General features: G+C 40.5%; 2 protein-coding genes and 1 pseudogene across 2 annotated transcripts in view; 1 reads left to right on the top strand and 2 right to left on the bottom strand.

Annotated features, from left to right (window-relative positions):
* The window catches only part of LOC116277446 (synaptosomal-associated protein 47-like), a 160,125-nt gene that overhangs the window by 88,801 nt on the left and 46,346 nt on the right, over positions 1 to 24,978 (bottom strand). The window lies entirely within an intron of this gene.
* Positions 17,883 to 18,845, top strand: LOC102524783 (putative olfactory receptor 2W6; annotated as a pseudogene).
* LOC102525030 (olfactory receptor 2C3) lies at positions 23,459 to 24,421 on the bottom strand. The gene has a single exon (XM_072938357.1). It carries the CDS (start codon positions 24,419 to 24,421, stop codon positions 23,459 to 23,461), a length of 963 nt encoding a protein of 320 aa, XP_072794458.1.

A 24,978-nucleotide genomic window follows, 5' to 3' on the forward strand; every position in this document is an offset into this window, starting at 1 on the left:
GATACAAGTCACCTGATTGTTCTCCTAAAGAATTACACCAACTGCCGCGCCTCATGAGCAGTGGGACAAAATGCGGATTCACTGTCCTCAGGTGGCACTGTGTATTCTTTTAATTTTTGTTAATTTGACATTAAAACCTAGATGTTCGTTATCTTAATGTGCATTTCTTTGACTTCCAGTGCATATGAACAGTCTTCTAAAATTCTAGTCTCTATATTCTGATACGTATTGAAGATACATTAAACATCCCTGACGTACTTTACACACCTCATAGTCAGTGCAGCGCTCCTCAAAGTGTGGTCTTTGGACCCTGCAAGGGAGCCTGGGGGGTCAAAATTGCTTCCTCCAGCGCCACAACGCCATTTGGCTCGCTAGCTCTCATTCGCTCATGAGTGCAGAGCGGAGTTTCCAGAGGCCACACGACCTGTGACGGTACAGCAGACTGACTGCAGAAGCAGACAAGAGAATGCAGCCATCTTCTAAGCCTCACCTTAAAGAGATGAGCAAAAAACTCACACGGCACCACTCTTCTCACTGACCATGCTTTGCTTTATGAAAGTTACTTTTCATTAAAAAATGTTACCTATGTTACTACATCATTGGTTTATCATTGTACTTTCAAAACAAATAATTATTTAATTTCTTAGTTTAAAAAACTATACAGTACAGAACCACCCAGAGCCTGGGCCCTAGACTAGGCTTCGCCCTGTGAGGCCCCCGGGGGGACCTGCTTTCAGATCAGCTCCTAGAACTGGAATTTCTGAGTCAAATACTTTGAGGCTTTGGATACGTACTGCTGAACCTCCTTCTTTCTCAGTATTCATTCCTACCAACTTTTCTCAGGTGAATTTAAAATTTCAGCTTGGGGCAGCACAGAGTAGGAGAGGAAGACGGCGGAGCAGAGAGACCCTGAGCTCACCTCCCCTCGCACGAGCACATCAAAATCAGAACTATCTGCAGAGCAGCCGTCAGTGAAGGGGCTGCAACCCACCAGAAAAAAAATCTTCTGCAACTAAAGACATAAAGAAGGCATCACAACAAGATGGGTAGGAAGGGAGAAATCGTGATATAACCAAATCCCATACCACCCCGGGTGGGCGACCCCCAAACTAGAGGAAAATTACAAGGCGGATGTGAGCTTCGAGCCCCATATAGGCTTCCCCAGCTCGGGGGCCCAGCACAAGGAAGACGAGCCCTCAGACCGTTTGGCTTTAAAGGCCAGCAGGCCGTTCCTGCGGGAGCCCCTCACAGCTGGGGGAGACAGAGACTCCACTCTTATAGGGCGCACACAAAACCTCACGCCCACCAGGACCCAGGGCAAAAGCAGTAACCTGATAGAAGCGTGGGTCAGATCTACCTGCTGGTCCTGGAGAGTGTCTCCTGGAGATGTGGGAGAATGGCCATGGCTCACCCTGGGGGCACAGACACTGGTGGCAGACATACTGGGGAACATTCAACCCCAGGAGCACTCCTGGCGGCTGACATAGTGGATCATTAGCGCCAAGATCTGGCACCAACCAACAGCCTCCAGTAGGCTCCAGTACCGGGACACCTCATGCAAAACAACTCCCCAGGCGGGAATACAGCCCCACCCATCGGCAGACAGGCTGCCTTGGACTTCTAAGGCCCACAGCTGCCTCTAGACACGCCCCTAGGCATGGCCCTGCCCACTTGAGGGCAGAGACCCAGTTCCACCTACCAGAGGGCAGTACCAGCCCTCCCGCCAGGAAGCCTGCTCAAGCCTCTAGAACAGTGTCACGCCCCAGGGGGCAGACACCAGAAGCAAGAAAACTATAATCCCTCAACACAGGCCAGACCCTGCCCTGGGGCCAGCTGTGCTATGGCCCTGCCCACTAGCAAGACAGCGCAATCTTCAAGACACCCCGGCCCCCAAATGAACCGTGTCAGGAACCAGACCCCTGCCCACAACCAACAATGTGAAATGAGTTCCAGGATCCCTGGGCCCTGCAGCCGGAATCCAGCAACCAGCTCTGCCTGCCAGTAGTGCAACACTAAGCCCAGGACGTGGCTTCAGCTGCCAGTGGGCAGGCAACAGCCTCAGATTCCTCAGGACACTGACTCTGCCCACCCGTGCACCATCACTAGCCCCAGGACCCCCAGGGTTCTGCAGCCAGCCACCATGCACACGGGCCCTGCTAAACAGCAGCCAGCACCATCCACACAAAGGTGGGGCCCGCAACCAACCAGACGAGGGCCAACCAAGCCTACCCAGACAACCTGTAGAGTCAGCCTGCCGCAACAGAAGGACACATGCAGACCCCTTAGGGGAAGCCCTAGAGCATGTATCTTGGGTGGTGAGAGGGGAGTGCACTGCTGGATGCACAAGACATCTCCTACAGAGGGCCACGTCTCCAAGGTCGAGAAGTGTAACTAACCTGCCACATGCACAAAAATACAAATAGTAACACAGACAAAATGAGGCAGCAGGGGACTATGTTCCAGACAAAGGAACAGGATAAAACCCAAGAAGAAAAACTGAGTGAAGCAGAGATAGGCAATCTATCTGAGAAGTTCAGAGTAACGATTGCAAAGATGATCAAAGAACTCAGGAAAAGAATGGATGCACAGAGCGAGAAGTTTTACATCTTTAACAAAGAGTCAGAAAATATAAACACAACCAAACAGAGACGAAGAATAATGCCAATGAAAACTACACTAGAAGGAATCCATAGTGGACTAAATAACACAAAAGAATGGATCAGGGAGCTGGAAGACACAGTAGTGGAAATCACTACCTCAGAACAAAGAATAAAAAGAGATGAGGACAGTTTAAGAGACCTCTGGGATGGCATCACACTACTACTTGCATTATAGGGGTCCCAGAAGTAGATGACAGACAGGAAAGGGCCTGAAAAAACATTCAAAGAGATAATAGCTGAAAACTTCCCTAAACCTGGGAAAGGAAACAGGTACCCAAGTCCAGGAAGCGCAAAGAGTCCTCACAGGATTAACCCAAAGGAGAACACACCAAGACACGTAATCGAAACCGCAAAAATTAGAAATAAAGAGAGAATACTAAAAGCAGCAAGGGGAAAGCAACCAGTAACATGCAAGGGACTCCCGCAAGGCTATCAGCTGACTTCTCAGCAGAAACTCTGCAGGCCCGAAGGGAGTGGCACAACAGACTGAAAGTGATGAAGGGGTAAAACCTGTACCCGAGAACACTCCCACAGCACGGCGCTCATTCAAATTTCATGGAAAATCAAAAGCCTCACGCACAAGCAAAAGCGAAAAGAATTCAGCACCATGAAGCCAGCTTTACAGCAATGTTAAAGGAACTTCTGTAGGCAAAAGAGAAAAGGCCACAACTATAAACAAGAAAATTACAAAATGAAACAGCTCACCGGTAAAGGCAGGCACACAGTAAAGGCAGGTAAACATCCACACAAAAAGACGCAGGGCGGTTAAAACACAGGAGTAGTAACATCACCTGTATCCACAATAAGCAGTTAAGGGATACACAGAACAATTAGATGTAAAACAATAATCGCAGCTGGCTCCTTCTCAGCTGGATCTTCTGCTGCTCACACTCCTCCTCCTGCTCCCCACCTGTGCCCCTTGTCAGCCCATCACGGTATGGTGTCAAATAAAATATAAAGGCAGTAATCATCAGGGGAGGAGAGTATACATGTAGGGTACTTAAAATACATTTGAAATTAAGAGATCAGCAACTTAAAACAATCATGTACATGGAGAGACTGCTAAGCAAAGCCTCACGGTAATTGCGAACCACAAATCTACAATAGATATACACACACACAAAAATCCAAAATAACACTAAAGATAGTTATGAAATCACAAGACGACAAAAGAATAAAGGAGGGGAAAAAGACCTATAAAAATATCCAAAACAATTCACAAAATGGCAGTAAGAACAGACACATCAATAATCACCTTAAATGTAAACAAGCTACATCACCAACCAAAGAACACAGACCAGCTGAATGGATACAAAACTAAGACCTGTACATACACTGCCTGCAGGAGACTCACTTCACGTCTAGAGACACGCACAGACTGAAAGAGGTGATGGAAAAAGGTATATTCCACGCAAATGGAAATCAAAAGAAAGCTGGAGTAGCAATACCTACATCAGACAAAACAGACTTTAAAATGCTGTTCCAAAAGACAAAGGACACTACATAATGATCAAGGGATCAATCCAAGAAGATAGAACAATTGTAAATAAATATGCACCTAACACAGGACACCTCAATATATAAGACAAATATTAACAAACATTAAAAGGGGAAATTGACAGTAAAACAGCAGCTTTAACAGCCCACTTACATCAATGGGCAGATCATCCAGATAAAAAATCAACAAGGAAACACAGCCCTTAAATAACACATTAGACCAGTAGACTTAATTGATATTTACAGAGCATTCCATCAGAGAGCAGCAGAATACCTACTCTTCTCAAGTGCACGTGCAACATTCTCCAGGATATACCACATAGTAGTAGAGGCTACAAAATGAGCCTCTGTAAATTTAAGAAAATTGAAATCATATCAAACATCTTTTTGGACCACAGTGCTATAAGACTAGAAATCAATTACAAGAAAAAAAAAAGGCAGAAAACACAAATATGTGGAGGTTACACAATATGCTACTTAACAGTCAAGGATCACTGAAGAAATCAGAGGAAATCAAAAAACACCTAGAGACAAATAAAAAAGAAACCATGGTGATCCAGACCTGTGAGGTGCAGGAAAAGCAGTTCCAAGAGGGAAGTTTGTAGTGATACAAGCTTACTTCAGTAAACAAACAAATAGAATCTCAAGTAAACCACCTAACCTTACACCTAAAGCAAAAAGAACAAACAAAACTCCAAGTCAGCAAAAGAAAGAAATCATAAAGATCAGAATAAATGAAATGGAGACTAAAAATCCAATAGAAAAATAGAAAAAATTCTCTGAAAGCTACAATCTCCCAAGACTGCACCGGGAAGAAATAGAAAATATAAATAGACCAATCACCAGCACTGAAACTGAATCAGTAATTTAAGACCTCCCAACAAACAGAAGTCCAGGACCAGATGGCTTCCCAAGGGAACTCTACCAAACATGAGGGGAAGAGTTAACACCTATTCTTCTGAAACTATTTCCAAAAATGCAGAGGAAGGAACACTTCTGAACTCATTCTATGAGCCACCATCACCTGATACCAAAACCAGGCAGGGACATCACACACACACACACACACACACACACACACATTACAGGCCAGTATCACTGAACGTAGATGCAACAATCCTCAACAAAATACAAGCAAACCAACTTCAACAATGCAGGAATTACCCCAGGAATGCAAGGATTTTCCAATATCCACAAATCATTCTATGTGAATTCACAAATTGAAGACTAAAAGCCATATTATCATCTCAATAGATGCAGAAGAAGTTTTTGATAAAATTCAACATCCATTTATGATAAAAACTCAGCAGACAGTGGGCACAGAGGGAACATAACTCAACATAACAAAGGCCGTATATGACAAACCCTCAGCTAACATCATACTTAGTAGCAAAAAGCTGAAAGCACTCCCCCTAAGATCAGAAACAAGCCTGGGAGGCCCACTCTCACTCTTCTTTAAAGCAGTTTTGGACATCCTAGCCACAGCAATCAGAGAATAGAAACAAATGAAAAGAATCCAAATAGGGAAGAAAGAATTAAAACCACCTGTTTGCAGATGACGATACTATACACAGAAAATCCTAAAGATGCCAACAGAAAACTACTAGAGCTCATCAGTGAATTCTGTAAAGTTGGAGGATACAAAATCAACATACAGAAGTCTGCTACATTTCTACACACTAACAACAAATATCAGAAAAAGAAATTGAGGAAACAATCCCATTTACCATCACATCAAAAAAGAATACAACACCTAGGAATAAGCCTGCCTCAGGAGGTAAAAGACCTGCACTCCAAAGCCTGTAAGATGTGATGAAAGAAACTGAAGATGACACAGGTAGGAAGATACACCATGTCCTTGGATTGGAAGAATTAATATTGTTAAAATGACCATAAAATTCAAGGCATTCTACAAATTCAATACAATTCCTATCAAATTACCAATGGCATTTTTCACTGAACTACAACAAAAATTTTTATATCCAAATAAATTTTGGATATATATATATATCTCCAAATATTTATTTGGATATTGAGTACCCACAACAATCTTGGGAAAGAACAGAGCTGCAGGAATCATACTCCGTGACTTCAGATTATACAACCAAACTACAGTAATCAAAAGAGTATGGAACTGTTACAAAAATGGACACACAGATCAATGGAACAGGACAGAAAGCCCCAAAATAAACTCATGCACTTCTGGTCAATCAGTCTATGACAAAGGGGGCAAGCATGTACAATAGAGAAAACCATCTCTTTGATAAGTGGTGCTGGGAAAACTCGGCAGCTACGTGTAAAAAAATGAAATTAGAACATTTTCTCAAACCATATTCAAAAATAAACACAAACTTGATTAAAGACTTAAATGTAAGACTGGATACTATTGAACTCCTAGAGGAAAAAAATAGGCAGAACAATCTTTGACATAAATTGCAACAATATTTTTTGGACCCGTCTCCTAGAGTAATGAAAACAAAAGCAAAAAAAAACCCAACCAACCAAACAAAAAGGATTCAATTAAACTTAAAATCTTTTGCACAGCAATGGAAACCACAGCAAAATTAAAACATTACCTACAGAATGGTAGAAAATACATACAGATGATGCAACTGACAAGGCATTAATACCAAAATACACAAACAGCTCATACAGCTCAATATCAATAAAACAACCCAATTGAAAAACAGGCATTAGATGTAAACAGACATTTCCCCAAAGAAGATATCCAAATGGACAACAGGCACATGAAAAGATGCTCGTTTAGTGATGTGCTAATTAGAGAAATGCAAATCAAAACCAGAATGATGTATCATCTCACAATGGCCAAAATGGCCATTATCAAAGAGTCTACAAATAAATGCTGGAGAGGGTGTGGAGAAAAACGGAACTCTATTACAGTATTGGTGGGAATGTAGTTTGGTGCAGCCACTATGGAAAACAGTACGGAGATTCCTCAAAAAACTAAAAACAGATTTATCATGTGATCCAGCAATCCCACTCCTGGGCATATATCAGGAGGGAACTCTAATTCAAAAAGACACATGCACACCAGTGTTCACAGCAGCACTATTTACAACAGCCAAGACATGGGAATCAGCCTAAAGGTCCATCAACAGGTGACTGGTTAAAGAAGTTGTGGCAACACACACACACACACACACACACACACACACAGAGGACTACTACTCAGCTATAAAAAAGAGTAAATAATGCCATTTGCAGCAACATGGGTGGACCTGGAGACTGTCATTCTAACTGAAGAAAGACAGAAAGAGAAATAAAAATACCATATGATAGTATCACTTATCTGTGCAATTTACAGAAAAAAAAAACCCAAATGAACTTATTTACAAAACAGAAACAGACTCATATACATAGAAAACAAACTATGGTTACCAGGGAGAAAGGGGGTGGGAAGGGATAAATTGGGAGTTTGAGATTTTTCACATACTAACTACTATATATAAATAGATAAGCAACAAGTTCATGCTGTATGGGAACTATACTCAATATCTGATAGTAACCTACAGTGAAAAAGAGTATGAAAAGGAATATATGTATGTATATGTATGATGAACCATGCTGTACACTGTATACAACATTGTAAAGTGACTATATTTCAATAAAAAGCAAACAAGAAACACGGTAAGCTCATCACCTGTTTTTTTGTTGCTCTGTATTCTGGTTGTCATCAACTATTTATATTTTATAGTTTCCTGACAGCTCCTCTGGGCTTCATACACAGATTTTATAGTTGCATTTAAAGGAAAATACAGGGCAGAGTATGCTTACTTCATCTTACCCAGAACCAGAACCTTCCCTTCAGGTTTTGAGGCTGGGTGTTAGTTCAGCCTTGTTGAACACGATGTATAGGCTAGAAAGAGCAGGCATAAAGTTTGCTTGGTATTTTTTAAAATTATATTTTGCTCCATGTGAAGCAGGGATGTGAATGTGGAACCATTATTTGTTACATGCTCTGAGCTCCTTTTATTCATCTATGTGCTTCAGTAAATAACAGAATGAATCAGGCAATGACATGTATCCAGATCACAGTCATTGAGAGTTGGACTGGGAGGTAAAAATCAGGGTTATCGATTGATAATATGACTGTGTCCCTATGAGACTTCTATTTTAGTACCAGTAGATGGAGTCAGTTCTCCTTAACAGGATGGATAGATTTGCTCAGGCAACATCAACAGCTAGACTGTTCTCCACAGTGGCTCTCCTTTACCAGTTCTAGATCTTCAGAGACTTTGAGAGATTATGGAATCCAACACTTTCTGAATGAGATACAGCTACAGGAAGGTTGAGAGATGCCAAGTTCACACAGCTCATTCCTGTTAGAGTGAGGAGCAGAAACAAGACTCCTGGCTGTCTGGTGTTGCTTTTTCCCATCATAAAGACATTCTTTACTCTGTCTGTCCCATGATACTGCTGGTTCAGTGGATCAAAGAGATAACAGCTCATGTGAGTCCTACCATTGAGAGAGTCTGGACCTTGTGTGGACTTTCTCCTAGCTTTTCAAAATCAGTATGTGGAGATTCTGTCTCATTGCTTTGTTCTTTTGGGTGAGAAAAGGACTTTTTCAGTGGAGTATTTCTTTGAATTTCCAAGCCACGGACTTTTTGAGCAAAGACTATTCACAGAATTTTCTAAAAAGTGGATGTAACAATCTGACCAAGTTTTTCCTTATTGTTAACACAAGTCATAGGAGTGATTTTTTTTTCGTTACCATACTGCACTTTCTCTGATAATATTTCTCTGAAATAATTTTTTCAAATTTTTTGGACATTTTCCCTTACCTGGTAATTTAAGAATTCTATTCATTCATTCTCATCAAGCAAGACTGAGATTTGGTTTAAATAAATGATACTACATTCTCCAAAGGAATTTGTGAATGAGGGGGCTGGAAATAGAAGACCTATCTGATCCTTAGATATAATGAAGTTCTGAATCCCAAAGGAAGTTGGAACCAGAGATTAAAAGATGGGAACTGAATATAATAGGAAACCTAATTTGTCCATAGTCAAAGGGCTTATGAATGGTAGAGTGTGAATTGAATCCAAATCTACAGAGATGTAAAGTCTGGTTCTTTTCTGTTCTACCACTGGATGAAGATATACTGAGTTCTGTTGATTAGGGAGTGAAAAAACAGCTTACAATAGTGCTTAAGACAGAAAAAATGTTGCACAACTGTTAGTTAAATACATAACAGAAATGCTGCATTGTTTGCTTGTGAAAGGCAGAAAATTAAGTTTGTTTATATTGCTTGGTAATTAATATTTTTTCTTATTATAAGAACCACCTTCTCTTTCCTATTCAATGACCCTCTCTGGTCAATTTCTTTTGCCTTCCTCAAGACCCAAATAAAAATCTGTCTCCTCTCACCATTGTTCTATTCAGAATATGATTGTATTGTCTTTATTATTTCACAGCATGGACCAAGTTTATAGAACATAATTTGCTTATTTTGGAAATCTTCTTTGGAATTGGTCCCAAGGATTAGGTAATTGTGTGTGCGAATGTTCAAGACAGCAACTCTCCCTCATGAATTTTCGTATGCCAAGCACTGAACGAATTGTTGACTATTGGGTCAGGGTTAAGGCTTGCTAATTTAAAGAGTTTGTACTTTTTTATTCCCCCTGTAAATGCAATGTAGCGTTCTTAAATACAAGAGAATTCGAATTTAAATACAATGGAAATGTTAGTCCAATTATTTTGTGACTCCAGGTAAGTAAGTGTTCGATCAGCCTTTTGTAATTAAGCAATTAATTCTTAGGAAGGATTATTTCTTCTCTCATCTCTAAATTTGAATCATTTTAGTGATTGGTCTGAAGTGAAATAATTGCTTATACTATTTCCCTTTTTCTACATTCTTCACAAAAAATCTCTTGAGACCCGTTTTCCTGTAAGACATTTCTTTCATCTCTAGGGAATAGGAGGCGCCATAAGGACTCAGGCCTTTCAACAGCATAAACAAATTAAGCCTTACCAGGAAATCTACAGGGGCTTGGGCTTAATCATAGTTTCCTAACAACGCGAAACATTTAAAAATTCCTTCCAATGTAATATGTGACAGGAACACTGGGATGGGGTTGGGGATTAATATCAAAGACTCCCTTTTCTAGGGAGCAAGTAGAGGAAAGGTATTTCCTGGAGTGTCAGCATTTCATCCCCCTATTTCAGTGAGTGTGATGAGCTCACAACCCCTTGTACTGAGTTTGTTGGACCCCTAAATACTTCCTTCTTCCCCTGGGTTGGTGTTTCAGAGGAAGTTAATCTTTTTTCTCCCCTCATTTTTAGGCTATACCTGGAAAGTAATGTAAAATCAAGTGCCAATATCGACTTGGTCAAATAGTTTGACTATTTTCATTTTTGTTCCCTAGACATTTGCTATTTTAACTTTAAAATTAGGCTTCCGAGTTAACAGGTAATCAATTTTTTTTCAGGAAGCCTCCTTACCTCAATGTCCTTGTTCCCCAGAGTTACCCTCCCAAGCTTCTCCAAATTCATTAACTTCAGGATAAGCAGATGGGGGCAATCTCTTAAATTAAACTAAATGCTGCTATGAAAATAATCTGTATATGTTGTATTGCTATTAGCACAAATTGAATCCATTAATTTCATTTATATAGCAATTATTCAAAGACCTATGCTTTGTACAATGTACAAAGTATGACCGAATCCTAACTTAAATGATTTTGCAGTTTGTTTTTCCTAAGAGGAGTATAGATCAAAGCATTTCCTTGATCAGTGCAATAGCTTACATTTCTTTTGGCCACCTCTAATTAGAGGACAACTTAAGATGTCTAGGTGTTTCTTCTTGACTTTTGCTTTGTTTTTGTACCTGTGGACAAACCCATCTACCTTCTACACTCCTCTAATTTCCACTCATTATACCTCCAGATTTCTCCTTCTAAAACTGGAACCAGCACATTGTTAAATGTAGAAAAGAAAGATAAATGGCTGGCTGTTCTTGGTCTGCCAACATAATAGGATAAACAAGAGGTCAGCTGCTGGCTTTTGTGACCCGTTAACTTAGCTGAAGCTTTTCTTCAAGATCTTGGTGAAGAAAAAGGCAACCTCTGGGCTGTGGGCCTTGAGCATGTGCCATACCTCGGTAATTGTTTGTCTTTTTGGAGAAATGCCCTGGCTCCCCATGTCTATCACTTGTCCCCTTAGTACAAGGGGATGACTCTGGGAAGGGAACTTCATCAATCTGGGGACAATCTCTCAACCCAGACCTACCCATTATCTCTTCTGAGAATTTGACGCAGGTCTGTATAAATGGATGATATTGCTGCGGTGATGACGAATTGTTTCCTAAAAAGACTTGTGGACAGATGTACGTCATTTGAGATCATGGGCTCCCAGAACAGTGTCCAAGAACACCGATGCTTTTGTAAGTTTTAGCAAAATCTAATGAATCTTATCTTCTAAAAATTATTTCATTATTTTTTCCCAACATATTTTCTGACTTTCATCAAAATATTTGCGTATTTTAAAATACAAGTATTTCAGGGAATGCTCTTTAAAACCCTGTGATATAATTGTTAAAGTTCCCTTATAAGATGAAATCAATTCTCATGTTTATACACAGGTCTTGGGGTGTGTGGGTCTATGTTTCAGATCCTATGATAAAGGGCATCAATTCCTCTTGCAGTCTTACAGATCTAACTAATAAGCCATCACTATAATGGATAATCAGGGAGGTCTATTGTTAGGCAAAAGTATTTTTCAAGTGTGTAATAAACTTTCTAGATTTCTACACATTTTTCTCAATATTTAGTAGTCTCTGTGAGAACATGAATTCAAAAAAAAGCTTGAGCGTTTTGAACAACCAGTCCAAACTAATATAGTATTCACATTAATATAGTATTCAGAGAGCCCTGACAAAGAGCAAATCTGGTTATTATTAACCCTGTTCTGTGGTGGAGGAAATGTGGGTACAAAGAACTAAAATTCATTCAAGGAACCATCCTCAGGCAGATGTGATTGCTAAGATACGGTAACTTGCCTTGGGTGACTTAGACTCTCAGTTCCATTTCCAGTGCCCAATTTATTACAACAAATGTCGGACAATTCTGGGGCTCCTCAGGCTGCCATGACTGGCTTCCTTGGGAAGCATCTGTCATCTGGGAAATGTGCAGATTATCTTTCTTCCAAATTTGGTACATTTCCTGAGCTCACAAAGGTCTTTTTCCCTCATTTAGTTCTCCCACCCCATTTTACTTTCCTTTTTTTCCCAGCTTTATTGAGAAATCACTGGCTTGCATCACTGTAAAAGTTGAAGGTATACAGCAGGATGGTTTGATTTATAGAGATCGTGAAATCATTACCACAAAAAGTTCAGCTAACATCCATCTTCTCGTATAGATACAATTAAAATAAAAGAAAGAAGAAGAGAAAAAAGGAAAAAAAATCTTTGTGTTGAGAACCCTTAGGATTTATCCTCTTAACCACTTTCCTATACGTCATAGAGCAGTGTTAGCTGTAGTCATCATGTTGAAAGTTACATCCCTAATACTTACCTATTTTGTAACTTTAAGTTTGTAACTTTTGACCACATTCCTCCAATTTCCTCTCTCACTGCTCTCCACTTCTGATGACCACAAGTCTGATCTTTTTTTCTATGATCAATTTACTTTTATTATGTATTTATTTTTAAAAATTTAAATATATATTTATTGAAGCACAGTGAGTTTACAATGTTGTGTCAATTTTTGGTGCACAGCACAATGCTTCAGTCATATAGGAAGATACATATATTCATTTTCATATTCTTTTTCACCATAAGTTACAAGATATTGAATATAGTTCCCTGTGCTATACAGTATAATCTAGTTGTTTATTTTATATGTAGTAGTTAGCATCTGCAAATCTCGAACTCCCAATTTATCCTTTTCCACCCCCTTACCCCCTGGTAACCATAAGTTTGCTTTCTATGTTTGTGAGTCTGTTTTGTAGATTAGTTCATTTGTATCCTTTTTTTCCTTTTCTTTTCTTTCTTTTTTTTTTTTTTTGTTTCACATATGAGTGATATCATATGGTATTTTTCTTTCTCTTTCTGGCTTACTTCACTTAGAATGATGATCTCCAGGTCCATTCATGCTGCTGCAAATGGCATTATATTTTATGGCTGAGTAGTATTCCATTATATAAATATACCATAACTTCTTTATTCAGTCATCTGTTGATGGACATTTACGTTGCTTCCAAGTCTTGGCTATTGTCAACAGTGCTGCTGTGAACACTGGGGCACATGTATCTTTTTCAATTAGAGCTCCCTCTGGATATACGCTCAGGAGTGGGATTGCTGAATCATATGATAAGTCTATTGAGTATTTTTGGCTTCTTTGTTAATTATTAGTTGACCTTATATGCTTGGGGTTGTTTCTAGGCTTCGGATTCTGTTCCATTAGTCTTTTTGTCTGTTTTTAAGCCAGTACCACACTGCTTTGATGACTGCAGCTTTATTGCATAGCTTGAAATCATAAAGTGTGATACCTCCTGCTTTGTTATTTTTTTCTCAGAATTTCTTTGGCATTTGGGTTCTTTTGTGATTTCATTTAAATTTTAGGAGCTTTTTTTTTCTTAACTTCTGTAAAAAAAAATGCCATTGGAATCTTGGTGGTGATTGTACTGAATCTATAGATGACTTTTTGTAGTATTGATGTTTTAACAGTATTAACCCTTCCAGTCCATGCACACAAGATACTTTTCCATTTATTTGTTTTCTTCTGTTTCTTTGACCAATTTCTTACCATTTTCAACATAAAGATCTTTTACCTCCTCAGTTAAATTTATTGCTAAGTACTTTATTGTTTTTGATGTTATGATAAATGGGATCAATTTTTAAACTTTTTTCAGAGTATAGAAATGCTACTGGTTTTTGTATGTTAATTTCCTATTCTGCAAATTTACTGAATTTATTGATAAGATCTATTGGGTTAGCCTATATAGTCAGGCTATGAAGTAGCTAGCTTGAGTTTAGTGGCCGCATTATACAAAAAAAAAAAAAAAAAGGAAAGAAAAGAAAAAGAAATGCTCAGAGGGTAAGCTCCTACAACCTGCGAGTGGCCTAACTTGGAATCTGGGGAACAGGGTCACACAAAAGGCAGAATCAGTTAGCCCAACTAGTCAGGTTAAGAGAATAAGAGCAAGCAAGATGGAGAAAGATTCACACATTATATATATATATATATATATATATATATATATATATATATATATGAAATAAATACATATTATATATTTATATATATACATGTCATGTATATATATGCGTGTGTCATCTGCAAATAGAGACAATTTTATTCCTTTTTTCCCCCCAATTCTGAAACTTTATCTTTTTCTTGTCTGACTGCTCTAGCTAGGACTTTCAATACTATATTGAATAGAAGTGGCAAGAGTGGGCACCCTGGTCTTCTTCCTGATCTTAGAAGAAAATCTTTCACCACTGAGTATAATGTTAGCTGAGGGCTTTTCATATATGGGGTTTATCATGTTGAGATATGTTCCTTCTATGCCAAATTTGTTAGCAGTTTTTATCATGAATAGATGTTAAATGTTAACAACTTTTCTGTATCTATTGAGATAATCATATGATATATTTCTTTCATGATATTAATGTGATGTACCACTTTAATTGATTTGCATATGTTGAATCATCCTTGCATCCCAGGGATAAGTCACACTGGATCTTGGTGAATGACCCATTTAATGTGCTGCTGAATTTGGTTTACTAGTACTTTTGTTGAAAGTGTTTGTGTGTGTGTTCATTAGAAATGTTGACCTGCAGTCTTCTTCTCTCGTAGTGCTCTCCTCTGGTTTTGGTATAAGAATAATGCTAATAAATTAATGAGTTGGGAGTGTTCCCTCCTCTTAGATACTCCCACCCCTTTTTCTACACCACCACCACTATTTAAAAATGCTACCATTTGACTGTCACAGGACAAGAATATGTGAACTATGAGCCAGAGATAAGCTAAGGGCCACAAGACAAGGCAGCCAGATAGAAACAGTAAATAATGAGGACATGTGAAGTGGGAAAAGTTCCTCTAAACCTTTGCCAAGGTAATTATATAAACGGAATCTTCCCCCTGGGTGAAGCTTGTGGCAGAGACCCACTTGCACTGTAGCAGGTTTATAAATAACCCTAAAAATATTGATTGTTTATGAAAAAGAGTAAGAACAATATTAGGACTCAGTACCTTGCTGAGGTCATCTTAGGTCCAACAACTTTTTGTGTTCATGGATCTAATTTTCAGTTAACCCAGCAGTGTTTAGACTCAGGAAGCATACTTATACTAACCAAATCTCCAAGCAGTTGGTTGATAAGACAATACTATTTATTAGCTGAGAAGTGAATGGGCCCCAAGGAGGGCTAAAATGTTGTCATTTAGGGTACAGCATTTATGCCATTAGATGGAAAGCAAGGATGGCAGAACAGGATGTTAGATGACCCAAGGTGCATTAGGTAAGTCTGCCACCTACGATGAGAACTGCCATGCCAATGAAGGGGGACTACTTCTTTTTTGCCTATTTCTAAAAATGCACATGGGGATTCTTAAGCTCCCACTCTCCCTTTTCTAAATTCCATACAAACAACTAGTGTGACCCTGTTGAGATCACAGATTTTGGCTTAGTATCTTTACAATACCAGGTGTTGGGGCTGGGACAGAACAGTTTAGTAAATACATAGAATAAATACTGAATGACTTAATAAATGATTCCTTGTGCTAAAAGCATAGAACTTAAATGTTCTCACCAAAAGAAAAAAGATAAATACATTAGGCGATAGGTGTTATAACTAACTATGTGGAGGGAATTTTTTCATTATATACCTATATATATGTATACTTACCATGATGTATACTTTAAATATCTTATGGTTCTGTATGTCAATTATTCCGCAATAAAGCTGAAATTATTTACACACATATGTAATAAAACAAATTTGGAAGAAGAAAGTAGGGAAAAAGGTATATACATGAGGTTGGTAACTATTATTGTCTGCGAGTGGATGGGATTATGGAATTTATATTCTTTAATTGTCTTTGCTTTCTTGTTTTTCTGTAACAAACATGCACATGTTCTTATGATAAGGATGGTTAAATAATTAACAAACTAACTGAATAAAAAGCCCTTGTCTTTGGGGCATCCCTCTTGAGCCAAAAATAAGAAAGAAAAATAAAATGGCTGTTCCTTTATATGTGGTGATTACAAATCACACGTTAAGTTTCATTACAAAGTGTTTTTATTTTTAATGTAGTTAAAGATTCTCGTACTGGAAAAAAAATTGCTTGTGTCCATGTTACAACTTCTGAGCTTGCAGTTGGTGCTGACCCAGCTTAGCTCTAGGTATGTATTTTCACTATGATCTGTAGATATGCTACACTCATACATACTATTTTAAGCTGTTGCGCTACAATTTTCAAGTTCACATATAAAAACTCGGGTTCTAATTGTTCTTTGCATGTCTCTTCATATCCGGAAATAACTCTTTTCTGAGTCTATAACCCCTTCTGATTGGACCACAATTGGACATGCCCTGCATGTGGACAGAACAACTGAGGGAAACCACAGGGATGCATTTACAGACACTCCATTTATATCATATGCTAGTTTTTCCAGCAGCTGGGTGTTTGTGAACCCGATATATGCTGATGATAGGAAATTACATCCATACAGCTAAGGTTTAATTGTTGATATTGAGGAAATACATTTTTTTTCCTGTTAATATTTGAGTCCTAAGCAAGTTCTATGTTCTCAGGCCAAGTACCTGATTGGTATCTATTTGATAATGTAAACTCTCAGTGAAATGCAGGTCAGAAAACAAATCTACTGCAAAAATAACCCTGCAGAATGATCCTGATTATTCCTTTTAATTGATCTCTCTGCATGGTATTGTGTTGAGCTGCAATGCACATACACACAAAAAAATCCCTCACTTTTCTGCTCATTTTGTGAATGCACCTGGCAGGGAAAAAAAATCCTTTTACCTTTGCACAAACAAAGCTCCTTTTGGTCTCTTGGGTAATGTCTTTGTCATCACCGTTGGACCAAATCACGAACAATTAAGCGGCAAGTGAATTTGGAGTTCTCTTGTCTCAACCCTCCACCCTCCCTTGCTTTCTTGACAATGTATCAGTTTTGTGACTATCCTTTAAATGGATACTGTGAGTCCCATCTATACTTGTAGCTCACAGACAGTGCAGGGTCTGGGCACATAGTAAGTCACAAATACATTTTTCACTTGAAGTTATAGTGATGGATATTTGAGAGCTGACCATATTCACTGAAGCTATTGCTCCATAAATTTAAGGAGGAATGTGTATCAGCAAAGAAATAGGCTCAATGTTAATGGAATCTGGCATGTTTGCTTTTTTTTTTAAAGTATGTTTTCTTCCCTCCCAATTAATTTATGATTATATCAATAATTTTTAATTATTACTTTAAAGGATTATCTAGTTAACTTACTTGATCAGATTAGAGGCTACTGAAGCAAACGTTATAGCTTCCATTGCTTTATAGCCAAATATCTTTACTTAACACCTTGCCCTGCAATTCCAGGCAATCAGCAGGCAACATGGCCCAGTGAAATAGTGTGGCTGGTAAAATAAAAAGCATTCTCACTGTTGGGATAAAACAAGGTGCACCCTTTCTGTATGAATAATAGGACACATGTTAATATCTCTAAATAAGTATATCAAGCTGAGGGTGATGGAGAGAAGCAATGAAAGCTCTAGAGATTTCATTTTGCTTGGATTCTCTGACCGGCCAAAACTGGAGATGGTCCTGTTTTTTGTCAACATGCTTTTTTACTTTCTGGCTGTCACAGGCAACTCCACCATCATCTTTCTCTCCCTGCTGGATGCTCGACTGCATACGCCTATGTATTTCTTCCTCAGCAACCTGTCTCTCCTGGATCTCTGCTACACGACCAGCAGCATTCCCCAGATGGTGGTCAACCTCTGGGGTCCACACAAAACCATCACCTACGTAGGTTGTGTCATCCAACTCTTTGCCTTCCTGTCTGTGGGGGGCATTGAGTGCATTCTTCTCTCCGTCATGGCCTGTGACCGCTTTGTGGCTGTCTGCAAGCTGCTTCACTACCTGACCATCATGCACCCACAGCTGTGATTGCAGCTGGCAGCCTTTGCCTGGCTCAGCGGGATTGCTAACTCCATCCTGATGTCCCCACTGACAATGTCCCTGGGACGGTGTGGTCACCATCGCATCAACCACTTTGTGTGTGAGATGCCGGCTATCATCCGCATCTCCTGCATCGACACCGGCCATGTTGAAGGCCTGGCTTTCTTCCTGGCCATTTCCATTGTGCTTGTGCCTCTCACCACGATACTTGTCTCCTACGGTTTTATTCCAAGTGCAGTGCTACGGATCCAGTCTGCGGCCGGGAGGCAAAAGGCCTTCAACACCTGCTTCTCCCACCTGGTGGTGGTGTCCCTTTTCTACAGCACCATCATCTACATGTATATGCAGCCCGGGAACGTGGCAAGCCAGGACCAGGGCAAGTTTCTCACCCTTTTCTACTGCCTAGTGACCCCTACTCTGAATCCCTTCATCTATACACTGAGAAACAAAGACGTGAAGGGGGCCATGAGGAAGGTTCTTGGGAAAGACCGCATGCAGCCTGTTGGATGCTGGAGGGCACTGATGTAGGCAGTCAGTACTCATCCTGAGGTTCTTATCATCCATGGAAATTGCTCCGTTTCCAGGCAGTAACAATGCACAATGGCATGTAAAATGCTGAGATGTTATAAAACGGTCTTCTCTCCTTCAGGGATCTGACTCAGTAATTTGTATCTTTGCTTGCAAGTGCACACACCGTCTGTGTTCTTCAAACTGGCAGAGTTAATCACAAAAGATAATGTGCTGGTGGAGAGATGCAGCTTCCTCTTTGCTCAGTGGGTTTTTTACAGGGAGATAATTATTTCTTTGCAGATAACACACTCTGATTCCAGAGATTTGCAACATTTGTAACATCAATTTCAGGTCAGATACACAGGAAAGGAGGCATCATGGCAGAACAGTGTGTGTGTTGAGGGTGGGTTGGGGGGTATAACCAGTATTTTGGGGGCACATTTATTCCATTCCTTCTTCCCTTTAGTTCTGAATTTTCCAGACCCTGCCACAGAGATGATTTTCTTACTTCTTCAGGCCGTTTCCTGCCTTCTGTCTTACGCAAATAATTTGTAGTGACTTCAGTCAGAACAATGTTCTTCTGTGTGTGTGTGTGTGTGTGTGTGTGTATGTGTGTCAAATGTGTTCCTCAGAGTGAACCATGGACACAAAGGTTTGAAGGTCACTGTCTTAAAGAGTCTCCATTGGAAAAGCTCCCAAGTAGGCAGTATGCCCGCACGGAGGGAAAACTAGGGATATAATTTTTAATAATTCAGTAACAGAGGGTCATAGGAGAATAGTGGTGTGGTGGCACATGCACAGGAAGAGTGTGGGAAACAAGGGAACCACAACTGCTTACTATGGGAGAGTTTTCCAGGATACGTGATGATGGCAATGATGATGACAAGGCTGAAAATGAAGCTAATTGTGATGAAAATAGAATTGTATTTTATCAACTCATATATTTTTGCCTTTAGATATTCTGAAGTAGCTATGATTCAAGATTTAGTGGAAAGTCATAGCTTACTTCACATTACCTTTTTTCTTAAAATTTACAATAGAAGCAGAAAATAAGATTCTTTGATTAAGGTTTTTTTTTTAAATAATAAAATTAATAAAATGTCAACTGTTTCCTGGAACTAGTCAGTCTCCATGATGGTCAACTTTAGGTGTCAACTTGGCTAGGTCACAGTACCTAGATATTTGGCAAAACAGCAGTCTGGATGTTGCTATAAAGGTATTTGTAGATGAGATTAACATTTAAATCAATATGAGAGGTGATTAGGTATTCTTACTGACCCTGGCTGATTAACGAGGGAAAGTAAAATGCCAGCCTGATGAAAGGCAGGACACTCCTCTTCTCCCACAGCTGGCTTCTTATTTATAGGAAGCAGTTCAGCAATTTCTGTCCCACAACTGCTGCATTAGTTCTAAGGAAATACCCCAGTATCTCTTTCTTTGTTCTCTTCTCCCACCCCTGAAGTCTGTTTTAGGACTGAGCTCCATGGGAGAAAGTAGCCAATAGAGGACGGTTCGCACTACAGGAATGAAGGAAACAATGGCAGAGCCTTCCAATAAAAGATCCCACAGCCCAATAAGTGCCCAGAGCTGTCTCAACAGGCTACCTGGCTGATGGCTTCCACTCGACTGTTTCCTTTTCCTCTCTCTCTGAGCAATAAAAGCAGTTCTTTTTTCACTTTGTTCCTCTGCCTCTACTGAGAATTCTTTCTCATTTGGTGGACAAGGACCCACACATCTGGGGAGGTTTGCCACCCACTTGGTGGGCTTTTCAATTTGGGGTTCCTTATCCGCTGACAAATAGACTGAGTAAAGCAGATTGCTCTCCATAAAGTGTATGGGCCTCATCCAGTAAGTTGAAAGTCTTAAGGGGAAGACTGAGGTCACCATAGGAAGAGGAAGAGGGAATTCTGCCACCAAACTGCCTTCAGACTCCAGCTGCAACTACGGGGTCCACCCTGATCCCAGCCCTGCCTCGGAATGCACACACTTGCTGTTAATGCCCGGTCAACCCAGCTGCAAATCAGTATCGTGTTCGAAAGTCCCACAGAAACTGAGTTTACAAAGTACCAGCAGCATAAATCTGCCCACGCTGTCTGGGACGTGGCTCAGATTTCAGCCCCACTTCCACTTGGGGGAAACCCACCAGGGATTGTGCCCTTTGAGAGCAGGCTGAGAGGGAGACTGCCATGGCGGGGTCCCATACCTCCCTCCGAGAGCATGCATGAATAATGGTGCTTTTACGGCAGGGCCATGCCCTGTGAGCTTGCTGAGAAGGAGGCTGCTCTGGCGGGGTCCTCCCCCTGCTTCCACATATACCAAACCCGGCCTCCTTCACACACACTCCCGGCTTGGGTCCTCACCACACTCTAGCCTCATCTGACCGCCTTCACACAGCTAACTCCAGTTCTCTCCCTGGGTCCATCCTTTGAAGCCTGAGCTCCAGCACCCAGGCCCAGCATGCACCAGCAGGCTCGCGTCTTGGGCTGGGGACTGCACATATCCTCTGTGCCAGTGTCTTTCTGTTCTGTTTGCCATAAAGCAGCTGCTGTGTTTTCCTCAGAGCCTCTGAAGCTCCTATTCTGACCCAGCGGATCTCCCACTGGTGCGGGGGCTTCCCAGAGTGGGGGCACTTTTTCTCTTTCACTGCTTTCTCCCCAGGGCATAGGTCCTGTTCCAACTATTTTCTCTCTCTCTCTTTTTTTTTTCCTACCTGGTTCCATGAAGATTTTTCTTGTGGTTTTATTTGTATAAGATCTTCTATCAGAGTTCAGATGGTATTCTATGAGAATTGTTCCACATGTATATGTATTTTTGATGTATCTGTGGGAGTTGAGGGCCTCATTCTTCTATTCCTGACGCCCCCTCCCCAACTTTCATTTTTAAGGCAGATTTGTGAAGTAAACTGAGCTGCATCCCAATCTGTTTTCCCCTCCAACTGTCAATATACAAGCAATAATTGTAAAAAAAAAATGAAATTCTTGTATTATTTGCCTCAATAATGTACATTCTGGATGTTATCTTAAGAAAATAATTCAGTAGAAGAAAGAAACCTACACACATCACATAACATAGCAGAAAAATAAAATTTAAAAAAATCCTGAATGTCTATGCATATCAATTGCTGGAAACCAGTTCAAGATATGAGTGTATGAGTGTGAGTATTTTAATGTCATTTAATGGAAAAAACTCAAGAAAGAGCAGGGCATACTGAAACTAACTGCCTATATTAAAATATGAGCTTCCTTTCTTCCAAGATTTGATAATTTGTGCCTCAGTTTACTCATGCATAAAATGGGGATAATGATAGTAACTAAATAATAACTTTCTTGTGAAAATTAAATCAGTGAAATTATAATTCCAGAAATGTGGATGGCAATACTAAGCTCTCAATATATGGGTGTCCTATAATTCTATTTAATTCTGATACTGACTATCTGCATTTGGCATCAGAACCCACAGATATAAGAGGTAGGTCCTCCACAAGACCATTCTCAGTTCAGGAGGCAGTTCCAAGCCCCAGGTTGCTACCCATACTTATGACCAACTGACTATAAATCAGGGGTTCCCAGTACCCCTTCTGCAGGTTCAGTTATTTGCTAAAATGACTCACATAGCTCAGGGAAACACTTAAGTCAACTGGTTTATCCGAAAGAGTATCAATGAATAGCCACATGAAGAGGTACATGAGATGAGGTCTGCAAAGCTCCTAAGCACAGGATCTTCTGTCTCTGCAGAGTCTGGGGTCCACTACTTTCTTGGCACATGGATTCTTTCACCAACCTGCAGCTCTCCAAACCCTGTCCATTGCATGGGGGTGACTGATTAAACCACTGCCCACAGGTGACTTAATTTCCAGCCACTCTCCCCTCTGCAAAGGTTGAGGGTGGGGCTGAAAATTCCAACCTCCTAATCACATGGTTGGTTTCTCTGGTATCCAGACCCCATCTGAAGCTATCTAAAGGACCCTACTTTGAGTCACCTCATTGGCATAAACTCAGGTGCATTTGAAATGGGCTTGTTATGAATAACAAAGGACACTCTTCTCATCCACATCACTTAGAAAATTCTAAGGGACCTTGAAGCTCTGTGCCAAGGAGTCAGGGGCAAAGAACAGATGCACATATTTCTTATTACATCACAAGAGATTGCAGGCAAAATGCCAAATATGTCTATGGATAAACAGACCTAGACATATCTCAGCCTAAAATTTTAGTAAGTTTGTAATTACCTAAACTTTATGAGGTCAATAGTATCTACCTTACTGAGTCATTACAAATATCAGGAGGAAAATGTAAAGGACTTCATACAGATTAGGCACCTTCAGTGGCAGACATTGCTATAAAATGTCACAAAAAAATATAACAATTAACATGTAACTCTGTAAACAATTAACAGTATCATAACTAGCATACACATTACACATATAAGCTATGTAAACAATTAACAGAATATTATTATTAACAAAAAATAAAAATAGAAAATACTTTCTCTTTATCTTGGCCTGAAAATATACCTGCTCTTACCTTGCACTCAAGCAACACTAGACAGAAATGACGTCCCAAGTATCCTGCCCCTCCAAATCAATATTGATACTTTTAACTCTGTTTTTCCTCCTCATAAGTGATGAGTTTCTAAATATGCCCTCGTGTCCCTCCAAAACCACAGCGGTTCTCTAAGACAATGTGCCTAAGAGCCTTCTTCACATCCTTGTTCCTCAGCGTGTAAATCAGGGGGTTCAACATCGGGGTGACGATGGTATAGAAGAGGGCTATGAACTTGCCTTGCTTGTGAGAGTTGCTCTTGGCTGGCTGGAGATACATGAAAATGATGCTCCCATAAAACAGAGCCACTACTGCCACGTGGGAAGAGCAGGTGTTGAGTGCCTTTCTCCACACCTCTGCTGACCTGATCTTCAACACAGCCCAGGCAACACGGCTGTATGAGACCAGGATGAGACCCAGAGGCAAGACGACAAAGATGACACTGGCCACATACATCTCCACTTCATTGAAGCTGGTGTCCACACATGCCAGTTGCATAATGAGGGGCATCTCACAGAAGAAGTGATCAATGTGATTGTTCCCACACAGAGGCAGGAGCATAGTGAGTGTGGAACCAACCATGCTGGTGGTCAGACCCCCGAGCCATGAGGCAAAGGCCAGGCTGCGGCAAAGCTGTGGATGCATGACGACAGTGTAGTGGAGTGGCCTGCAGATGGCAGCGTAGCGATCGTAAGACATGACTGCCAGGAGGATACATTCAGTCGCCCCCAACCAGTGGGAGATATAGAACTGGGCCACACAGCCTCCATAGCGGATGGTCTTCTGTGGACCCCAGAGGTTGACCAGGAGTTGTGGGACGATGCTCGTGGTGAAGCTAATGTCCAGGGAGGAAAGGTTGACAAGAAAGAAGTACACAGGGGTGTGGAGGTGCACATCCATACAGGAAAGCAGAATGATGGTGCTGTTGCCCAAGACGGACACCACATAAATCCCTGAGACAATGACAAAAAAGACAGGTTCTAGCGAGGGTCGTTCAGAGAAGCCCAGAAGCACAAAGACTTCTGGAGAACTCCCACTGGCTACTTCCACCATCACGCAGAGCTAGAGGTGGGCACAAAGCCCACCTGCAGGTGAGTGGGGGGCACAGGGTATCAAGCACTAGGGGTTGCATCAGCGAGCAAGCTTTAAATGTAAATGCATAGCCACTGTATTTGAAAGCACCCATCCAACTGCTCCATGGATGATCTTGTGCCGTCTTCCTGAAGGCCAACTTGGAATGCGTGCTAGAAGACATGGAAATAAGCACAGCCTGGGGAAAAAATGGTCATTCATGCAAAATTCTTGGACAGTTATGCGCTATTTCTTTTTTATTGAAATATTACTTACAGTAGCAACATCTGGAGTCAACCTAAATTTTTAGTGATGAGGTTTTCAATGGGTGGAGGATGGCATTTCATCTGGTGAAACACTGCACTGCCTTTAAAACTGAGCCTGTGCTGCCTCCCTACTCAGTTAATAGTCACACGGAGTCCATTCTGACGTTTCTCTTTCTCTCAAATCCCACAACTATCAGCAAATTTTTGCTTTATTAAATATAACCAGAGTCTCATCACCTCTCACCACTTACGCTGCTACTCCCCTGGCCCTTA

The sequence above is a fragment of the Vicugna pacos genome, chromosome 15 (assembly GCF_048564905.1).
Source record: "Vicugna pacos chromosome 15, VicPac4, whole genome shotgun sequence".
NCBI classification, from domain to species: domain Eukaryota; kingdom Metazoa; phylum Chordata; class Mammalia; order Artiodactyla; family Camelidae; genus Vicugna; species Vicugna pacos.

What these genes read in the sequence shown, in the direction of transcription:
- LOC102525030 (XM_072938357.1), bottom strand. Translation starts at nt 24,421, where the DNA reads ATGGTGGAAGTAGCCAGTGGGAGTTCTCCAGAAGTCTTTGTGCTTCTG.